This window comes from Carassius carassius, chromosome 8 (assembly GCF_963082965.1).
Source record: "Carassius carassius chromosome 8, fCarCar2.1, whole genome shotgun sequence".
NCBI lineage: Eukaryota > Metazoa > Chordata > Actinopteri > Cypriniformes > Cyprinidae > Carassius > Carassius carassius.
The window spans coordinates 24,859,854-24,881,704 of record NC_081762.1 but is presented as its reverse complement, the minus strand read 5'-3'; the positions used below and the strand labels follow the sequence as shown (position 1 = coordinate 24,881,704).

The following is a 21,851-nucleotide window of genomic DNA, read 5'->3' as shown; positions in this document are numbered from 1 at the left end:
GGCCTGTGCTGGCAAAGCATACAGAACAACATGCCTGGCAACATCTGTAGCTGGGCGCAGTCATAGGGTGGCCAATATGCAATGTTCATACGGGACATGTCCCGGCCAGGAGTTTTCAGGTTTTTGCTTTTTACATTCAAAGCAGAGATATTTTGCTGCTCAGTTTGCAGAACGTCTTGCAGAGACTTCACACTAGCTTGGGCAATGGCTTCAAAGCCCTCCAGTTATCCTTTCGTACCACTGCTGCTGAGTGCTGACACACACATAGGCTGCAAACAAAAAAAAACAACATCAGCATTCTGAGTGCTTCATATAACCATAAGCAGTGAGGGCTCCAGATTACACATGGCAGATTCATAGATAAAAATAGACCACTGTACCATTGACATATAATAACTTCTAATTATAATATTTCAAAATTAATAAATTTCTTTCATGACAACTCTCTGCAGACTGGCATGGTAATGGACATGTAAATGTTAATGTATTTGGTCTTAGCAGAATAGATATTCTATGTTGTTGTTGCTACTGTTGATTTTTATTTCTGCTGCAAAGCAAATACAGAGATTTGTTACTGCCAATACATCCACAGACATGCTGCTGTGAATAAGACATGCTGTTGCTGCTGCACATATAACATACATGAAATTACCTGTAGCAGGGTTTCTGAAAGTACACTGCAAACTGCTACACCAAACACTGGCCACATATTTGAATGTTAATTAAGCAGCAAGCTCATCGACTGCTGATGCAACAGAGTCAGCTCCGCTGTGTATATAAAGGTGTCATTACTAGCAAATAAAGGTTAGGACCTATCTGCCCACACCACTCCCAGAGATTCATGAGAGAACTTTGTATTTTTTTTTATTACTGTTGCTTCTTATGATTATTATTGGTGCTGCTGCTGCAGAGCAAGTACAGAGAATTGTGACTGCCAATACATTCACAGACATGTTGTCTGTTTCTGTTGCACATACAGCATAACATACATGAATGTATGCCCATCAAAGGAGACACAAGTAATGTATTCATATGGACAACCATATATCTGAACACATGGTATGAACATAAACAAATCAAGATGGAACAAACACCCCTAGACACAACTAGAAATCAGTGGTTAAGCTGTATTTTACAACACAGTTTAGAACAGTTCAACTTAAATATTCAGAAGTGTGCAATGCATTTTATGGAGGATTGTTTCTACAATGCGCCTGTGCACAAAGTCCGTTTCTATAAAGTGGGGCAATTCCAACTTTTCAAGGACAGTCTGGTGCTTCTGACTCACTGCCTATAAGTATGTTTAATGAATTTGCCACTGATGATTCAAACGCGAGTTTTGAGCAGTGCAGAGTAGTTATTGTTGTTTGTCATTTCTCCAATCACAAATACAGACAGGTTTTATGTTTACGCAGCATGATACGCAGCAAAACATGTAAAAAGACATTATAAGTCATTATAATCAGTAATTAGGTCCCTACAGGACACAACAAATGCCTCGTTTGTAATGGGTTTTATTGGTTTTGTCTCGTCGTGCCGGGAGACATCAACACAGTATGGTAAAGGGCGTAATATTTACGTCTCACGCTTGAGGTGTTCAACCAATCACAACACACTGGATAGCTAGCCAATCAGTGTACACCTCGCTTTTCAGAACAAAATTGATGCGTTTCATAGAGGTGGGGCATAGAGGAGTAACAATATTGTACATTATGTGGAAAATAATGTGTTTTTTTAACCTTAAACCGCATAAACACATTGCATGAAACCAACTACACAACATAAAATGTTCTTAAAATGTTTCTGATTTAAAGCGGGCAGAAAGATCTCCGCTGTGCATCAGGTGGTACTGAGAATATATAACGATGCATGCATGAGCCCTAAATAATTTAATGCAGTTATTGAAATACACCTCTGGTGCAACTCAGACACATCATCAGTGATGTATCTGTAGCAGAAATGACTCGAACCAGACAAATTAAAGAGTCGATCAGGGCTGTGGCTGAAACACGAGCTGAATTCCTCAGTAAGGCAACAGGAAGTCATAAAACATTATGTGCCACAAGTCCCAAGCAAGATAACCAACCAACCAAAGCTTTCACAGAACAGCTTTCAACATTAACACCACTAGAACAATTATTGACAATTTCAATTCGGAGAAGAGATTTGTCAAATTTGTTGTTCGTAATTGAAATGCAACACTGGACATCACATGTAAACCCATGAGAGTTAAACACTTCCATTGACTTCCCCCCACCTAGCAGACACAGACTGAAATTCCTAAGGGGGAAGGGGGCTTTGAACCTCTGGTCTCCACAGAAGTCTTTGTCAAAAGAATGGCAAATAAACTGTCTTTTGTACATATATATGGACCAGAATGAACTCAAAAAGACTTATAAATGAATCAGTCCATCGCTTAATTCCATATTCATTTATAGGTAACCCACACATTTGACTATCATGTTTTAATTACTTATTGTGTATGTCTTTTAATAACTATGGGATAACTTAAGGATTCATAATCATGTTTGGTATGTGTGTGATGGAAACTGTTGGCTTGAAATAGTCCTGACAATCAAATATTTCTCAAATGTATCATAAATATGTTATAGGAATCATGTCCAAAATTATACCCTGCAAGAGCGGGAAAATTCGGACCACATGCTTGGTAAGATAAACATATGATTTATGATGCCCCCGAGGCAAGACAATATCTGATTGGTCAAGAAAACATTTGAGGTGTGGCCAACAGGCCAGTTTAAATACCCAGGACACCATAAAATCCTGCTTTTAGTCTCTAGCGTTTAGCTTCTGCTATTAGTCATGCCAGCTTTTAGCTTTGCTTCTTAGCTTTAGCTTTTAGCCATGCTGTTTGTCATCACTGTTCTTTGAGCGCGGTTCCAGCATGCTGATCAGCCTGCACGCCTGCTGCTACTTAGCCACGATGAGAAGAAACACCACATAGTCTCGTCAAACTTTATTTCTTTTCTTTTCCGTTTGAGAGTTTCGTGTTCTGAGTTAAGTTTTGTAACGCCGTCTGACCTAGTCTGCACGTTCAACTTCAACCAGCACACACAACTCTGCACTTTCAGCCAACGCCCCACCACGGGCCTTCCCAAGACATCACTTCAACGAATACTGAACTTCCAGCCAATCAGCGACAACTTTACACAGGCAATTAATGTACCTTCAGACATTTGTGCTGGTGTATCTAATATAATTTTAACCTCATTGAGGAACTCAATGTGAGGGTTGATTAAGTGATTGATGGCTGTTCATGCTCATGCAATTTAACATATTGCTGTAAACTTGGGATTCCACATTTCCATTCTCTTAAACTTATCTTTCCCTAACTTTCGATCTTCCTGCAACTTGTGTGAATGTGTGAGTGCGTGCGTTTATGTGTTAGATTAGTTTATATGTCTTAGATTTATCTAATAAAGCCTTATTCATATTGAAAAGAGAAGTATCTTGTGTTTTGTGCTTAAAAGTTAATGTCTTAAACTGCCGATCTTGTTACTGTGCTAATTGATAGTGTTTTCACTATTCTTTGGATATTAATATCCAGCGCAGATTTGATGTTAAACGGCTCGTTCAGTGAATCGCAGGGCGTCTCAGTGATCAGCCGTGAAACAGTGATTCTGTTCAAATTCCCTTTAAAATCTTAAATGATTCCCTTTGAGCTAAATTGACCTGTTTCCCTTACATATCCTTGGTTCATTGGGTTTTTCGGGTCTCACAACATCATATACCCTCGCCTAAGCGATCCAGCCAGGGCTGATCAGACCCTGGCTTGTGTCTGAGTAGCTTGTGTGATCCACAGATCACCCTGCTTGATCCACAGCCACCTTGATGCCTTTTCGGCGGCATCCATGATGTTCTTGACAGCTTTCCTGATGTGCAGTCTCTTTACTCTAAGCATCTTGGCAGCCCTGATGAGTGACTGGCTGATGAATCTTCTACACCCATCCTCAATGTGATTGCATCGGGTCCTCCACCCCCTGCTTTGGCATTCGCCTGCCAGCTCCTCGTACTTGGCCCTCTTCCTCTCAAAAGCCTCCTCCATCCGGTCTTCCCAGGGAACTGTCAACTAGAGCAGGACCACTTGCCTTGTTATTGCCTCGTCACAAGCCATCACAAGAGAGCGCCAGAATTCAAATAAACTATCTTTCGCTTTTATTTCAGTTTTTTCTTTGCTGATTTTCTCATTCTGTTTGTGACTCCTTACGCTGCAAAACCATGCTGTTTTTTTACTACCAATATGCCGTTATTCCATAATGGACACAAACAGTTCTGTCGCTGAAGAACTGAAACGTAAACAAAGGAATTGTGATCCATATTACAACGTTATTGCTTTGTTGGACTAAACAAGCTCCATGAGATGTCATTTAGTGGACCTTTAACTTCCTAACTAAACCAGGATTTACAGCTTTGGATGTGTTTATGACTCATTATTACGACGAATCTGGTATGTACTGCATTTTCATTCTTCATGTTTTGATAGGTACTGCTTACACAAATCTAGGAAATACAGACTTTATAAGCATTCCATTGAAAAACAGCGATCTGCCGTCGATGCTTGAGGCTTAGATCTTAATAATGATATATTGTTCGTCAAGATTAAATTTGTCCCGTTTCATTTAATCTATTCATAAACATTAACACGTGCGAGTTGAGGGGTGTTGAGGATGCTGGCATCGGGGTGCAGGTTAACAGGTTAAACCTGAAATAACTACATATCTCAATATCAATAAAACATAATTCAATTCTGCACACATGTACTCTTGCATTAGTAGGCTACTCAATCACTAATAACATAACTAAAATTAAACTATTGGCCTAACCTACACAGGGTTACCTACACAGTTGTCGCTGATTGGCTGGAAGTTCAGTATTCGCTGAAGTGATGTCTTGGGAAGGCCCGTGGTGGGGCGTTGGCTGAAGCTGCAGAGTTGTGTGCGCTGGTTGAAGTTGAACGCGCAGACGAGGTCAGACGGCGTTACAAAACTTAACTCAGAACACGAAACTCTCAAACGGAACTTTTGCTAGTAGTCGAAGCTGAAAGAAACATGATTTAACCGCTGAATTTATCTGTTTGTCAAACTTTAGACCATCATCGAAGATAATACCCAGATTTTTTACCCAAGGCTTCACAGATAAATTTTTATCGCCTAGGGTTACTTTAGGCACAGTAAAAGAATTTGATGGACCAAACACAATTACTTTTTAATTTTTAACAATTACTTCAATTAATTTTTACTCTCATTAAAATTAAAAAACTTTAAAGACAACCAGGCTTTCACATCAGACAGGCAAGACATAAGTGCTTCAAACCAATTGAACTCTGTTTTGAGGGCAAATAGATTTGAGTATCGTCTGCATAGCAATGAAACGACAGGCGATGCTTTCTAAAAATAGAACCCAAAGGGAGCATATACAGTGAAAAAAGAATAGGAGCTAAAATGGAGCCCTGGGGAACACCACACGACAAGGTAGCTTCCTCAAAAGAGTGTTCACCAATGTTAACTCTGAAACTTCGATTTGAAAGATAAGAGTTAAACCATTCAAGAGCACTTCCTTTTATGCCTACACTGTGTTCCAAACGAGCTAGCAGGATGGCATGGTCCACAGTGTCAAAAGCAGCATTAAAGTCTAGGAGCACTAGCACAGCATGATCCCCAGAGTCACCAGTTAATAAAATATCACTTAAAACCTTCAAAAGTGCAGTCTCAGTTGAGTGGTGTTTTCTAAAACCTGATTGAAAAACTTCAAGGATCTTATTTTCATCCAGAAAGCTTTTTAGTTGTTGCAGAACTACTTTTTCTAAGATCATTGAAATAAAAGACAAATTTGAAATGGGTCTATAGTTGGCTAAAACAGAAGGATCTAAGTTCGGCCTCTTTAGCAAGGGATAAACTGTGGCATGTTTTAACACATCAGGTACAATACTACTTTCCAAAAACCGATTTATCATGGTCACAAAATAAGGACCCAAAGCATCAAAAACTTGTTTGAAGAAATATGGTGGAAGAGCATCAATAGAGGAGCCAGACGGCTTTAACTGACACACTATTTCTTGAAGTTATATAAAAGAGATAGGTTCAAACTGGTTCAACTCAGCAGAACCAAAAGTAGAAATTGAAGGATCAAACGCAGGTGGGACTATCCCTAACCTGATATCACTGATTTTATTTATAAAATATCTAATAAAGTCATCACACATAGTTTTTGACGAATCTGGGTACTCACGAACAGTTGGATTAACAACAGCGTTAAAAATAATAAACTGTTTTAGGTCTATGGTAATTATTTTCAATGATTGCAGCAAAGTACTTGGATTTAGCTGCTCTCACTGCCTTCTGAAATTTTGATAGTGAGTCTCTTAAAATTTCTAATGAAATTTGGAGTCGGTCCTTTTTCCACATTCGCTCCGCTCTCCTACAACACTGCCTCAGAGAGCGTATGCTTTCACCAATCCAAGGCTCAGATCTAGGTTTAAGTTTTGTGGATGTTACAGGAGCAACTAAGACATCCACACATGGGGAGTTAAGCCTGGTCCTTTGCACTCAAGTCACATTTACTGACATCTACTGATTTAATAGCATCACAGAAAGCTAATAAAAAGGCTTTGCTAGTTGTAGAGGTGATTAATCGAGATTTACGGGTACATTGAGTGAATTTAGGAATATTAGAAACCCAAGGAACAGAAAACAAGACAGATTTATGATCAGAAAACACATTGTCAGACACCTCAGGATCCGACAGTGAAAAGCCATATGATAGCACCAGATCAAGTGTATGTCCCATTTTATGAGTGGGGACATTCGCATGTTGTTCTAGATCAAATGCATTTAGTAGAGCAACAAATTCTTTAGCTAATGAATCCACTGTGCAGCATACATGTACATTAAAATTGCCAAGGATCAACAATTTGTCATATTTTGGTATAAATTCCCCCAGGAAGTCTGCAAACTCATTTAAAAAGTTTGTGTTCTGCTTTTTCGGGGCGCGGTATATCAGAGCTACAAAAAGTGAAAAATTCATGTCCAGTATAGACAGCTACAGCTCAAAACTCTGATAATCACTTATCATAATTTGGCAGCAAGAAAATTTGTCTTTAAAAATAGTAACCAGGCCTCCACCGCGACCAGATTTATGAGGTGAGTTAAAGAACAAACATTTTAGAGGTAAAAGTTCAAAGAAAGGGCTAAGACCCCCAGTAGTAAGCCAAGATTCTGTAATGAACAAAAAAATCAAATTCCCGCGAAGAGAAGAAGTCATTTATAATAACAGTTTTATTTACCACTGATCTGACATTTAACAATGCCATTCTAAGCCGAGGCGAATTTTCAGACAATACCTCAGATTGCGGTGTCCGGGGAAAAGTTCAGATGGTCAGAGGCGGCCCAGGCGGCTTTTGACCAGCTAAAGATGCTTTTTACCTCCGCTCCTATCTTACTCTCTCCCGACGTCTCGAAACAATTTATCGTCGAGGTTGACGCTTCTGAGGTCGGGGCCATTCTTTCCCAACGCTCCTCCACGGACGGGAAGGTTCATCCCTGCTCCTTTTATTCTCACCGTCTTATGCCCGCTGAACGTAATTACGATATAGGCAACCGCAAACTACTCACCGTCAGGTTGGCGCTAGGCGAGTGGAGACATTGGTTGGAGGGCTCCTCTGCTCCTTTCATCGCATGGACCGACCATCGTAATCTCGATACATACATACGTTCAGCTAAGAGACTCAACGCTCGCCAAGCCCGCTGGGCTCTATTTTTTATGCATTTCGACTTCTCCATTTCCTATCGTCCGGGTTCTAAGAATGTCAAGGCTGATGCCCTTTCTCGCCTCTATAGCCCCCCCTCACGTTGTGGGGACTGCCGTGTGGGGAGTCGAGAGATTGGTCAAAAAATCAAAGTCTCATTATGGCAACTGCCAGCCTCTCGTCGGGGTTTCACCCACAAACCAACGGGCAGGCCGAGCGCGCCAATCAAATTGTTGCTCGTATGCTCCGCAGCCTTGCTCATTGTTGTCCCGCGTCATGGTCTGAGCAGCTAGCCTGGACAGAGTATGCACACAATTCCCTCCCATCCTCTGCAACAGGTCTTTCTCCTTTCCATTGAGGCTATCAACCTCCTTTATTTTTCGTCCAAATTCAGCGTCCAATTCACCGTCTGTTCACGCCTATATCGATCGTTGTAGGCGCACTTGGAGGAGGGTAAGAACTGCACTTTGTCGCTCTAACGCCCGCATGCGGATCGCTGCCAATAGGTGCCGAATTAAGAGTCCACGTTACGTTCGTGGCCAGCGAGTGTGGCTTTCCACTGCTAACTTTCCATTACATTCCGATTCCCGTAAGCTGGCACCCCGTTTTATTGGGCCTTTTCGTATTATTAAGATCATTAATCCTGTTGCGGTACGGCTTCGCCTTCCATCCCATCTCCATCACGTTCATCCAGTTTTCCATGTTTCACATATTAAGCCCGTTGTTCGTGCACCCTCTCGTCTGGTCTGTCCTCCTGTCCTCACATTCAACAACCAGTGTTTCAGTAAATTTATCTCTGTAATTTAAACCAATATTCTAGAATAGTTTTTTTTCGCTGCTGTAATGCCACAAAATAGCATTCTCCTATCTGTTACTTTAAAATTCCAAATGGTGTCATCATTTAACAAACATAAAAAGGATCTGGAACTATGGTAGTCCCGAGTATTTTACCCATAATGTCACATACATGAGTCCATAACGTGTTCACTTTCACACATTCCCAAAACATATGCAAAACTGTCCCAACAGAAGAACTCGGACATAAAGTACAATTAGGAGTTGACAGTAAACCCATTCTATAACGTTTGTGTTACAGGTGAGGTAGTGCTAAACGTAAAACAAAGGGAGAGAAGAGGATCTGGAACAAATAAGGAGTTTTTACTGAAGACACAGGAGGTACAGACTATATTAACAAGATTACATTAAGCATACATTCAACTAACACATCAACAACGATCAACATCTCAATAACGCTAAACATCGACAATAATCACGGACAAGGGAGAACTAAACAGACCAGGTATTTAAACGCACAGGTGATGAGGGAACTGGGGACAGGTGAGGATCAATCAATTAACTAAAACAAGAAAAGGAAGATGACCAAATAAGGAAACCAAAAGTTCATAAACGTGACAGTTCGCCCCCTCCCGGAAAGGTGCGTCCTCGCACCACAAGAGGAATACCAGCGGAGGGAGGGTGGGGGTTCTGGAGGCGGGCCAGGAGCAGGCCAGGAGCAGGTGACGAGGAAGCATGGAGCTAGGGACCAGGGCGGAGTGGATGGAGGGAGGAGCCAGGGAGGAGCCCGGAGCAGGAGGAGCCAGATGGTCCACCAGAGACCAGCCAGGACACCAGGTGATCCATGGTGGAGTCGACGGCGGGAGGAGCCATGGTGAAGGAGGGGTCGACGACACCAGGGGGCCGACAGGCGGAGACTGCACCGGTGGGTGAGGAGCCCAAGATGGAGCAGCACATCCACAGAGCCAGGGTGACGTCGAGGATCCGGAGGGCCTAGGTGGAGCAGAAGGCTCAGGCGACCAAGGCGGAGGCGGGGTCCTGGAAGACCGACGTGGAGCCGGAGCGACCGAGGATGGAGGTGGAACCAGAGGGAAGGAGGAGCCTGACAGAGCCGGAGGGATGGAGTGAAGAGGTGGAACTAGAAAAGTGGAGTCCCGAGGCGGCGGATGGTCGACGACTGACCAAGGTGGAGCCGGAGGGACGAGGGAGCCCGGTGGAGTAGGTGGGATGACAGTCCACGATGGAGACGAGGGAGCTAAGAGCCAAGGCGGAGCCGCTGGGTCGAAGGACCGAGGAGGAGTCCAGGGCTCGGAGGCTGGAGGCGGAGACAGGGCCTTAACGCGCCAAGGCGGAGCTGGAGACTGGCAGTCCAGCGTCGAACCATCGCACCCAGATGGCGCGGACTGAGGGTGAGCTGCGGGACTGACTGGCACCAGCAGGGATGACGAGGAACTGGCTGGTCTAGGAGGAGGAGAGAGAGGAAGGATGGGAGGAAACACAGGAGGATCAGGGCTGGACGGAACCAGCAGAAGTGGAGCAGAAGGACTGGCAGGTTTAGGAGGAGGTGGGAGAGGGAGGCTGGGAGGGAATACGGGAGACACAGAAAATTTAGAGCTGGGCGGAACCAGCGGGGATACAGGAAATTCAGAGCTGGGCGGAACCAGCGGGGACACAGGAAATTCAGAGCTTGGCGGAACCAGCGGAGACACAGGAAATTCAGAGCTGGGCGGAACCAGCGGAGACAGGAAATTCAGAGCTGGGCGGAACCAGCGGAGAGACAAAAAATTCAGAGCTGGACGGAACCAGCGGAGAAACAGAAAATTCATAGCTGGACGGAACCAGCGGAGAAACAGAAAATTCATAGCTGGGCGGAACCAGCGGAGAGACAGAAAATTCATAGCTGGGCGGAACCAGCGGAGAAACAGAAAATTCATAGCTGGGCGGAACCAGCGGAGAAACAGAAAATTCAGGGCTGGGCGGAACCAGCGGAAAAACAGAAAATTCATAGCTGGGCAGAACCAGCGGAAATGAAGCATAGGAACTGACTGGAGGAGGTAGGAGTGGGAGACTGAGAGGGTATACAGGGGGATCAGGGCTGGACGGAACCAGCGGAGAAACAGGAAGATTAGGGATTACCTCCATAGACCAGTCCATTAGATCCATAAGTTGCTCCATATTTCCCGAGACCGAATACAGCTCACCCTCAGTCGCAGGAGTGTGGGCAGGGCTTTCCTCCACGCCCTCGATCTCCACGAGGACTCCCACGATGCACGGTGTTGCCCTGCTCACACACCTGGTCAGTCGCGCTCTCGAGATCCTGCTTCCTGTCAGAGGATGGCTCGGGCTCTGCGGCTGCGGTGGGCTCAGGCTCCGTGTATCGAGATGGTGGCTGGCTGGTCTCTGGGTCAGGAGTGCGGCTGGAGATATCGTCCTCAGCGGTGCAGATGGTCCATGACGATCCATTTTTCTCCAGCACCCACTCCACAAAAGTGGCGAAATCCTCTCGGGGACCGTTCGCTGGTAGGCTGGGGAAGTGGGTAAGGCACGCCAGATCTAAAAAGTCCCTGGTATGGTCCTCCAGCGAACGGTCCAGTTGCTCCAGGCATAGGAGACGGACTGCTGGGATGGCCATTCCGGGAGAGGAGGAAAAAAAAGCAAAAAATAAATGAAAGAAAAAACGCCGCTAATATAACTAAACTGTTGTGGTCCGTGATTCTGTTACAGGTGAGGTAGTGCTAAACGTAAAACAAAGGGAGAGAAGAGGATCTGGAACAAATAAGGAGTTTTTACTGAAGACAAAGGAGGTACAGACTATATTAACAAGATTACATTAAGCATACATTCAACTAACACATCAACAACGATCAACATCTCAATAACGCTAAACATCGACAATAATCACGGACAAGGGAGAACTAAACAGACCAGGTATTTAAACACACAGGTGATGAGGGAACTGGGGACAGGTGAGGATCAATCAATTAACTAAAACAAGAAAAGGAAGATGACCAAATAAGGAAACCAAAAGTTCATAAACGTGACAGTTTGTAAGGAGTGGCATACGATCTATGAATTACTTTGAAGTTGATCAATTGATGACTTAAATTCCGAGATGTGTTATTTATATTTGACCAAATCCTGTGTCAGTCTGGTTGAGAACCTGTTTTATTGAGCTCCCTGTCCCAAATCCCCTCAATGGGTAATATTTTACTAAGTGAATTTATGAGTGCATTGTATATCTTGGTAAACCATCCCTGAGTGCACTGGCTGTTGTTAAACCAATCTGATAGAAAATGAGAGTTTATTTGAGCATCACACTTAATACCACAAGCCATCAATGATGAACGTAATCTTAAATAAAGGAAAAATGAAGAACCTGGGATGTCAAACCTCTGGTGTAATTGCTGGAAGGAGAGAAGGCCATTATAATCATAAATATTCCCTAAAGTGTTAATCCCCCTAGACGCCCAAGGAATAAATATAAAGGGTTTTCCTGCAGTTAAAATGAGTGAGTTGTTCCAAAGCGGAGATAATGTATGATATTGTGGCACATCACCAAGAAGTTTCTCTACTTTACTCCAAACTAAAAGGGAATATGATATAATGTTTCCAAATCTTTCATTTAATTTCCGATGCTTATGTTTAATATATAAACGATCCTGCAATCTGTGGGATACTGCTAGTGCTTCCTCTATTACCCTCCAGGGCACCATGGAGTTCTCATCCGCCCAGTTACGTAATGCTCGAACTTGAAAAGCCCAATGATAAAATTTTAAGTTTGGGAGTGCCAGTCCACCTTCTATCTTAGGGCGTTGTAATGTGGTCGATTTAATTCTGGCCCTTTTACCATTCCACAGAAACTTTGAGATCATAGATTGTGCTTGAAGATAAAAACTTATATTAAAAGCTAACATGAGCAATAGCATTTAAAAAAGAAAAAAGAAAAAAGAAAAAAAGGTCAGCCACCCATTTAACACAGTCTAATGCTTTGTTCCTGAGTGAATCAGTCGTTTGAATGAATCGGCTGAATTTACTCAATAGTTAATAGTCACTAGCTGATATCTACTAGCAATTTTAATTGAACATTTTAACTATTTTTTCATGTTTTAAATCATTACAAATATCTGTCTTCAAAATTGTATATTTAAAACAAGGCATTATTTATGCATTTGTAACTGTAGGTTAAATGCATCCATGTCCCCTCTGAGCTATACATTAAACTGTGTAAATACATCTAAATGCCAATGCCACTTCAGATACAAATTCCAGGAATGTTTTCTTATGTTGGAATAAGAGAGAGTAAGTAAGCTTCTTATGGGTAAGCTTTTTATGTTTACCCAAAGATACGAAATGAAAGAAAGAGTTAAAACTGAACACAGTCTTGCTGCTGAAAATATGTATGAACATTTTTTTTATATCTATTTGCTCCCTTTACATTTTGCATTTACTTGTACTTTTACTTTCAATACGTATAATATTTTTAAAAAAATGCTTTTCATACTTAAGCACAGTAAATATCAAATACTTTAATGTTTTTTACTCAAGTAATATTCTACAGTGACCCCAATTTTACCAAAGTCATTTTCTGGTGAGATATCTGTACTTTTACTTAAGTTTTTCTTTCAGGTACTTCATCCACATGTGAGCCCTGAAAAATGACAGGTGTGAATTTATAAAATTGCAATTGTTACTCTCATCAATAACCGTATTTTGTATGAACGTAACCATATTGAGGACGGCAACTGTATTCTGTTGCTGTGTGACTGTGGCCTAAATTTACTTTTTTTTTTTTTTTGTGAAAGGTAATATCATTGTTGGTGATGTGGTTGAGAATTCCCCTTAAGTGTTTCGTGCCTCTGTGGTCACCCATTCTCAAAAGGATGAGGTCCTTCTCTGACTTACTTTTGATAAAACCTCAAATGGGTCAGCCCAGTCCTAAATGAAAGCCTGCTATGGCCTTTATTATCATTTCTGCAGAGACTCGACAGAATTAATTTGACTAAATAATTTCAAAACCACTTAGCAGTGCCTAGTAATAACTCCTTGATCTCTCCATACTTAGTACCTTAAGCAGTTAAACCCCATAGTGAGATCAGTATGCTAAATAAAGGCTATGAGTCAAATTTAAAGTTCAGTCAGTTGACAGAGACTGAAGACAGAGTCCTTCACACTTCTAAAGACTGTATGAGTACAAGGGGCCAGACCCCATCATGCTTGCTTATCTCTTCATTTTGCCTTTGTGCTTGGCCCCTTAATTACTGTTTGCACGTATATTTAAAGTTATTTTTCCTGGCGAGAACTGGTCTTAATGGGTCAGACCATTTACATGGACAGAGAATATATTTCACATTAACCATAATAAAAAGTCTCATATTGAACATATGTAATACAACTAACAATAATACAAGTGGAAATATGATAATGCTAACCTAAGTTGGGTGTTTTTTAGACTCATCATTGTTAATGGCATTCTCACCATCAGCCCACATACAGTACTTCCTGGGTAGCATTAAACCAGGAACACTATACTTTTTGGCCTCCTTTTTGAAGTTGTTGTTATATATTTTTAGGCATTTTAATACCTAAATGTCTTTGTTTGGTCTGCTGCTTAACAGCTGATGGTCAGGACAAGTGGAAAATATATACAACATATCAATAAATACCAACATATATAATATAATAAAGTAGTCATCAAAAATGCTCTTTTTTTTCTCCTCATTCTTTTTTCAACCTCTTGTTTTACAAGCTCTTTGTCGCTATGACTCACCATCAGCGGTACATTGCATGTACAAAAATAGTAATATAGTCTTCATTGTCTTCAGTCTCGAACTGAACCTGTGATATTTTAACTGCTGGTGTTAATAAACGTTCTCAGCTGTATAAAGTTGTGATATTCATATCAGTTGTGAAAAGCCTCACATATATGTTAACACAATCATCATCAGCATTTGTTTCTTAAAGGCATAGTTCACCCATTGGGTTTAATTCCAGGGGAATGCATAACTGATTTAAACTGGTTTATGCATTCCATGGGGTTGGGATCATGTTGCTTGAGCTAAAGAAACAAAACAGGAACTCAGACTCAAATTTTTCCTAGAACATATGGCAAAGTTTTTCAAAAATTGTACCTTTAGAGGTACAACAGCTCGTCATTAGGACAGTACCCTCAAGATTTTGTCTTATTATCTCATTCAACAGATTATGATATTTCTGGAGCATAATCAGGATGTACAGCTTCCCCCATTTTAAATATCAAAGATTATGAATGAATGCATGTATGAAACTGGCAATAATTACTCTTATATTCGCCTAAAATTAGTGATTTATTGTTCAGTCAGAATAATGGTTGTTGGGCAATATATAGATATATTACTTGTAGGGTTTTTACCTTAAAAATGCACTGCTTTAAATTTAAGAGCATATTTAAGAGCATATACAGGGCTCATTTTCATTGCATTTTAAGGAATGAAAAAAAAATGCACAAACTTCAACAAACAGTTCACGCAAAAGTACTAATTCTGTGGGGTTGTTTTGACAGAACAGGGTGATGAGTGCCTACACCAAGTGTGAAAATTTGTTGTGACAACACAGAATAAAGATTTTTTAACCTGTGACTTTCTTAGCTTAATGTCTAAATGAAAATTAGCGTTTGCAAGAGTTGCAAAAAAAGACTTCCAATACAGTTAATTTTCAGGTCTATATGGACAAGTGTGGAACTGCCTTTACAGCATAAAAGAAGAATGCAAGAGGATAGGAAATGCATTCACACTTGGTGTATATTGTCTGTGATAACCAGATCTTTGTGGTGTGGTGTTAAAATAAAACATTATTCAGCACAGTTCTAAGACCTAAGACTAATACAATATTTTAATAGATATAATAATTAAGATATAATATTTTCTGTCACTACTGAGTTTTATTATCATTTTTTTTGTCAGAAATTACTTCACTCTTTACACTGGCAGATTCAGTAATATTTCTGTTGCACAATGACAGCATATTCGAAATAAAATTACAGTTGATTCTAAATAAGCTTATTTAAACATTGAGAATTATACATTTTGATAAAAAAAAATCAATAAGCAACATTTTTTATATGAATTTTATTAGACAATAATTCAGGGTGTTATTGATTTTTGGCCTTAAAAACAGTATTACAAAATATAAATAAAAATTTGTGGTTATTATTGTTTTTGTTTGCATATACCTCTCAGTACATATCTATGTCTTGACATACACATACTTTAGACTATTATGGCACTAAGTTAATATGTAGTGTTCTCACAAAAAAGGGAATATTTTATTTATTTACGTTACTGAGAAACACTTGTTAAATGCACATATGGAAAGCAGTAAATCCAGTTGAAAGTGAAAAATGAATGGGACTCCAGTTCAACTATGGTGTCTGAAGTATTTAACTGGTCTGTACATTAAAATTAACCTGACACTTGATATGAGGAGAGATGACGGCTGCTGTAGTGCTTGACACATTATATAAAAAAAAAAAAGTATGTGAAGACATCTTGATGTACAAATTGTGTTTATGTACTGGAATGCTTAAGAAGGAAAGTTAGTGTTTTGTTTGGAGATGAGTGGTTCTAGATAAATGCAGCGATGAGAGACCAGATCTTAGTGGCAGATGCGGTTGAAGCCCACGGCTCATAGTAAAAGGCAGGTGCATTTGGACAACTTCTCGTTGCTCAGCAGACCATGCTGGGTTGTGGCCAAATTCTGGATCAGGCTCCAGAAGTGCTTGAAGCTGATGCCTTCCCCATCTTTTACACCCATTTGCTTCAGCACCTCTCCAAAATTATCCGACTGGAGAAAGAAAGAGAGAGAGAGAAACTCACTGGTGTTCACTGGCTTTTTTTTTTTCTTTTTTTTTTTGGAAAACTGACATTTTGTCGCCCTCATGTGGTTTTCTTTATGGCTTCATAATAAATATTCTTTTTCATCTTTTTAGGTTTCGGAAAGATTTTTTAACAGCTTTAACAGTTACTCTGCAAATTCAAATACAGTGAGTACAACAAATGCTAACATATTCAAACTTTCAATTGGAATCGTTTAAATATAATCCCAAATTATTAAACTTGGCAACACTTTCATAATCATATACAAGATTTATATGAATTCTATGCTTAAGATACTTTTTCTCTAAATCATTACCTTCTGTACTGTTTTTCACTCTTCTGTTACATACACATCACAACATGAACTGTGAGCAGAATTACATCGGCACTGAAGAGCAGGATCACTGAAGTATTGTTCAAATGTTACAGTACCATATTCCTCAGAGCATTAGCTCTTCATTCAGCTGAAAGAACCACAAAATCTACTTTGTCAGAGTTTCTCCCTTAAGCTGTAGAAGGCCTGCCAAAACATGGTCTGATACTGACTGAACTGAAGAGCAGCGTCAGTTTCACTGCAGGAGAAATTATTTATCTTTCCGATCAACGGCAGCCACCATTTTGCTCTTTCAATAGAGCCACACCCAGTGTCCTTCTTGGCTCAACCTGAGGTCAAACTGATCCGTCTAATCAGTCCACACCTCTTTCTAAGGCAACAAACTCTGGGAAACATTCTCTGTGAAACCAACCAATCCCTCAGCCTGAAAAAAAGTTTAACTATTTTTTTTTAAAGGGGAGTTGTGGTTGCCAAAACCTTTCCGTAACAAATATGGGAACAACGTCACAGACATTTGGGGATTATATATATTTTACACCTGTATGTATATGATATAAAAACCCATTTTTGCTACCAAAATAAGTTATACATACAGATGATAATAATTAAGACCTGCATGCTGGCTTAAAAGTTCAATAAAACTGTTTTTTCCAGCACATGGAGCCAATAATAACAAAGAGAGTGCACAGTGTTTCCTACACAAAGACAAAAGACTACGAGTAACACACCGGGATTAAAACTATGCAAAAACATTTTAATATCCTAATATCACTGGTAACATAATGTAATCAATTAACTGGGTTCCGCTGAAGCATTTTCAAAATTTTTCCCATTTTAATTATGAACAACTGTTACACTATAAGTACACAACGTACAATCACAGGAAATGAGTAATAACAGTTTTGAGTCATTAGTCTCTGCTGGAATGAATAGCAGGGGGGTTACCTTGACTAAAGTTGGCAGCTGGGAGGAGAGGAGGTTCTTGAACTCATCTGCCTTCAGCGTAGGCCGATTATCAGGAGAAGCAGCATGGAAGTTTGTGACCAAGGTGTTAATGGCCTTCTCAAGGTCAGAATACTGCAGAATTAAGAGAGTACAGACAGATGGACACTTATTTAGAAGAAGAATATAGGTGGGGGTTTTACTAGTATGGTAAACACATTTTAGTTAAAACCAAAATGGTTTTATTCTGCTAGGAGAACCTGTTTAAGTCTCACAAAGAAGTTTTTATTCACTAGTTCTTTAGAAAACCACTCAAATATTGAAACTTTCAAGAGCCTAGTAACAAATACACTGATCTGGAGAGCTTGCAATGACCTTTTTGCTCAATGTCTGTCAATAATTAAACTGGAAAATGTAATGCATGAAGCTGAAAAACGCTATGGTGATCCATACTTATTTCAGTATTTAGAAATTATAATGAATTAAGCAATGAACATTAGGACTAAATCAGTTATATGCACCTGTTTCCATACTGATCATTTAACTCTAAAAAATCTTTTAAAAAAGTTTGTTTTCCTCCTTCCAAGACTATCAGAGCACTATCAATGAATGGTCTTTGTAAACTGTCTATTCAAACCTTGCTGCTCTCAGACAATTATCCAGTACAGTACCTGAAATACCTGCATATCAGGCCAAGACAGCCGCCCTCTGAGCATTATTTACTTAAGCTGTGTATGTATGATGGAAGCCATTTCCCTGCTTTGTTAAGACTTCCATTGCTTTGACCTAAAATACACTTACTGTATGGTGTTGAAATGCATAAAAATGTGAAGCTACGATTATAAAAAGTGTAAATATGTAACCCCAATTGTAGTCTTGACCATTCAGAAACTTTCTAGACACTTTCCCCCTCTTTCTTTAAGTCCACATAGGCAATCTTCGTCTTGAGGCTTCTCCCAGAGAGCAACAACGCAAAGACTCTGATTGATTCCCCGTGCTTTCCATTTCTACACAATGGCTGTATGTCAAATCCTAGTCAGCTGCCCCCTTAGACAGCATTTTTGGGTATCATAGGCCAGATGGGGGTGGTTGGGGCTATGTTTAGACACACAGTCGTTGTATCGTTTGCATATATAGAATTGCGAACGTTTCATTGCAGCGAAGCTCTCGACTCATATGGTTTGAATTATCTTGACACTGGCCATATTTCTTCTCTGTTAGGGAACGTTAACACAGAGCAGCGGAATGTGAACGAACTCAGTGTCTTTGAGAGTTGAATTTCAGTTTGCATGCCCTTTAAAACGCAGTGATTTTGGTATATGCTACAAGACGTGAAAAACATCGAGACACGTCACAACAGTCGAAGACGTTTGTCAATCAGAAAACAGGCGAGGCAAAAGTGCGTCATTGGCACTTGAAGTTGATTGACTGTTCGAAAAAAGAAGAAGAAAGAAAACAGAATAAAAAAAACAGTAATAACCTTTAATAATAATAAAAAAAACTAGTTCCTTTAACAACAATAAACTACAGCATCTGGGCACCGTTTCGGTCAAGTGCGGAAGATTGACAGACAAACGCGAAGTTTTCAGAGAACAATCAGACGAAGCGCAGTTTACGTAAAGAAATTATAAACCCATAACTGCGTACAACCCAAATAAAATGCAAACGAACAATCACTAATAGATAATATAAAGTAAACCACATACCTGTGTCGCCATTTGACGTGATTTGTTTTATTTTCTTGGCTCTAGATAAACTTTACTGTTCTCGTTGTGCAGTGCTCGTTACTCTACACTCTCAGCGTCCCATCGCTTCTGTCACATCTTGGCTGACATCCTGAATCCTCCCACAAAGGAGAAAAAAAAACTAAAAACTAAACCCACCTTCCTTGCCAGTGACTGCTATGGGAAAAAATGCCTCCTGTAACTTGATTCTTCAGGACAGTGAACCTAACGGGGCGGAGACGATCGGGTTTCATGGACTTTGCACGCTGAGAAAAAAAAAAAAACTCTGGAAACCCAGGTTTCCATATGACACATTTTTGTTGATTGGAAAACAGACTTACTGATCCTCTGGGAACACATCTGGAAGCTCTCAGGGTAAAAAATATTTTGCTCAACAACAGGGCCCTAGTTCTGAACGTGTGCTTGGGTTTGCATTGCATTGGGTTAGTTTTTAGGCTATTTAGGAAACGTTTTTGTTTTAAAGAATTGAGAAGTTCTGCCAGGTATTCAGTGCTCCTGTATAATGCTTTGGTCAACAGAACTGTGGGTACTGTTTTTTATGATATTCTTTCCAGGAATCCTTCAGAAATACTGTATGGCGGGATTCCCATTGAGCAAGGCGTGTCCCTGGTCAGATCAGAATTCACTGGCTTTGGCTGTCTTCCTCTGCTTGTTTTCTGAACAGTTCTGGTAACACACAGGCAAGGGCATGCTCAGCATTTTGGGTGGGTGCATTGAGAGTACAATATGACACACCTTTGACAGCATTACATGAGTACATGACTTGTACAGAATATAGGGCAGCAATGCACAACTGTGTATAATCATGCAGATTTACTCATAAACATACTGAGCACTGAATTAGTCAGTCTGTCCTCATCTTCAAACAGTTGCACCTCCCTCTTGTGCAAGTTGAAAAATGGTAATTGATACCTAGTGGGCTGTGTATAACTAACTCGTTTACACAAGAAGAATTACACATGCACACTATAATCATACGAATATTTCAAGTGTTTTTCATTTTGCCATGTACACATATGAACCCTTTTTAAAAAGAAGTACACTTTAGCATATGTACTTCACAAGAATATGCTTTGGTGTGTTTTTCAGACACTTGATAACACGTTATTTACAATTTAATGAACATGAATAATAGTTTAAATTAATATTAAATGCATGTAATTAAAAGTTATGTAAGAGTTTATTATGTCTTTATATGTAATTTCATGTACTTCTGTTGTTTTGGTTAAAAAAGGTAAATAAGTTTACTGCTAAGTGTATTGACAAGCATTTATGGTAAACTAAAATATACTTTAATGCCATTTATACTCATGCATTTAAATATATTTTTATTTACACATTTGTAATAATGAATATGCAATTTAGTTCATTTAAAATATATTAACTTTATTAGTGAATAACACACTACCATTAAAATGATAATTAACATAACTTTGACATTTGTGTTTTAGTATGCTAGTCAATATTTGAAAATAAGTGTACTGCTTAAAAATGTATTAATTTGGCATTAGTAAAAAGTGCACTTTATAAAAGTGTACATACGTGTGTTAAAAACGTGACCTCTCTTTTAAGTGAACTAAAGGTGCCTTTTATTAGAAGGTACTGTTTTTTAAAAGTTTGCTTTTATGGTTTGAAGTACACTACAAAAGCATATTCAATACAATTAAGGAGACTTCTTTTTTTCACACGGGAGTACAATGGCCCTTTGTGACTGGCTTACGAAGTGTTATTGTCGGTTTCTTTACTGCATGTTGATTCTGGTTTGTTACTCTGCTGTTTGTTCCTCTGTCAATTTGAAAGAATTGTTGTTTAGCACCAACTTAAAATATATTGTAGATGGTCTCCTTTTTTTTTTCCTTGCTACACATTGTCATTTAGTTTGGGTGTATGGTGTATTTCTCACTGCAGATGTTAGTTTAGTTAGCTCAATGCAAGTGAGCTGAAATTCTTCACATACCACACAGTTTTCTGATGGCAAGCTGCCATTAACAGACTGCCTGTTTTACCTGCAGTCCACTGCAAATGTTACATACTTACAAAGAGAACAAATGTGCTTTGTACATACAGACTCGTGTTCACACTTGTATGGGTGTGATGCACAGATTACGCATACTTCAGAGTTTCAGTGTCAAGTATTTGCTCATGAGTGCGTCATCATCTACCTTACAAAGGTGGTTCAATAAATGCCACACTTTTGAGGATGACTAAAAAGAGAGAGAGCACTGGAATATACAGTTAAATTGATCATGGGATGTTTATTTTGGCAAAACCATTAGAAAATTATAGTACTACAGTAAAAATACTATGGGGGACTTTTAACTATTATTACTGTCAAACAATTAGTCCAGGTTAGTCGTATTCAAAATACCAGGGTTTTTTTTTTTTTTTTTGCATACACTGTATGTGTGTGTTCTGTGTTT

At 39.8% G+C, this 21,851-nt stretch overlaps 3 protein-coding genes across 3 annotated transcripts in view; all 3 read right to left on the bottom strand.

Annotated features, from left to right (window-relative positions):
* The window catches only part of LOC132144885 (perforin-1-like), a 33,906-nt gene extending 29,840 nt beyond the window's left edge, over positions 1-4,066 (bottom strand). Inside the window, exon 1 of the mRNA XM_059555435.1 lies at positions 3,788-4,066. Coding sequence (XP_059411418.1) covers positions 3,788-4,066 — 279 coding nt within the window. The remainder of the gene's footprint in view (positions 1-3,787) is intronic.
* Positions 4,067-7,923: 3,857 nt separating this feature from the next.
* LOC132144884 (uncharacterized) overlaps positions 7,924-21,851 on the bottom strand; it is a 199,482-nt gene continuing 185,554 nt past the window's right edge. Inside the window, exons 3-4 of the mRNA XM_059555434.1 lie at positions 9,395-10,021; positions 7,924-8,059 (exon numbers count right to left, since the gene is read on the bottom strand). Coding sequence (XP_059411417.1) covers positions 7,924-8,059; positions 9,395-10,021 — 763 coding nt within the window. The remainder of the gene's footprint in view (positions 8,060-9,394; positions 10,022-21,851) is intronic.
* On the bottom strand, positions 15,969-19,552 carry LOC132145625 (protein S100-A14-like). The gene is made up of 3 exons (XM_059556764.1): positions 19,393-19,552; positions 17,690-17,821; positions 15,969-16,378 (listed from the first exon to the last, which is right to left on the bottom strand). Exons 1-3 carry the CDS (start codon positions 19,402-19,404, stop codon positions 16,220-16,222), a joined length of 303 nt encoding a protein of 100 aa, XP_059412747.1. The 5' UTR covers positions 19,405-19,552; the 3' UTR covers positions 15,969-16,219.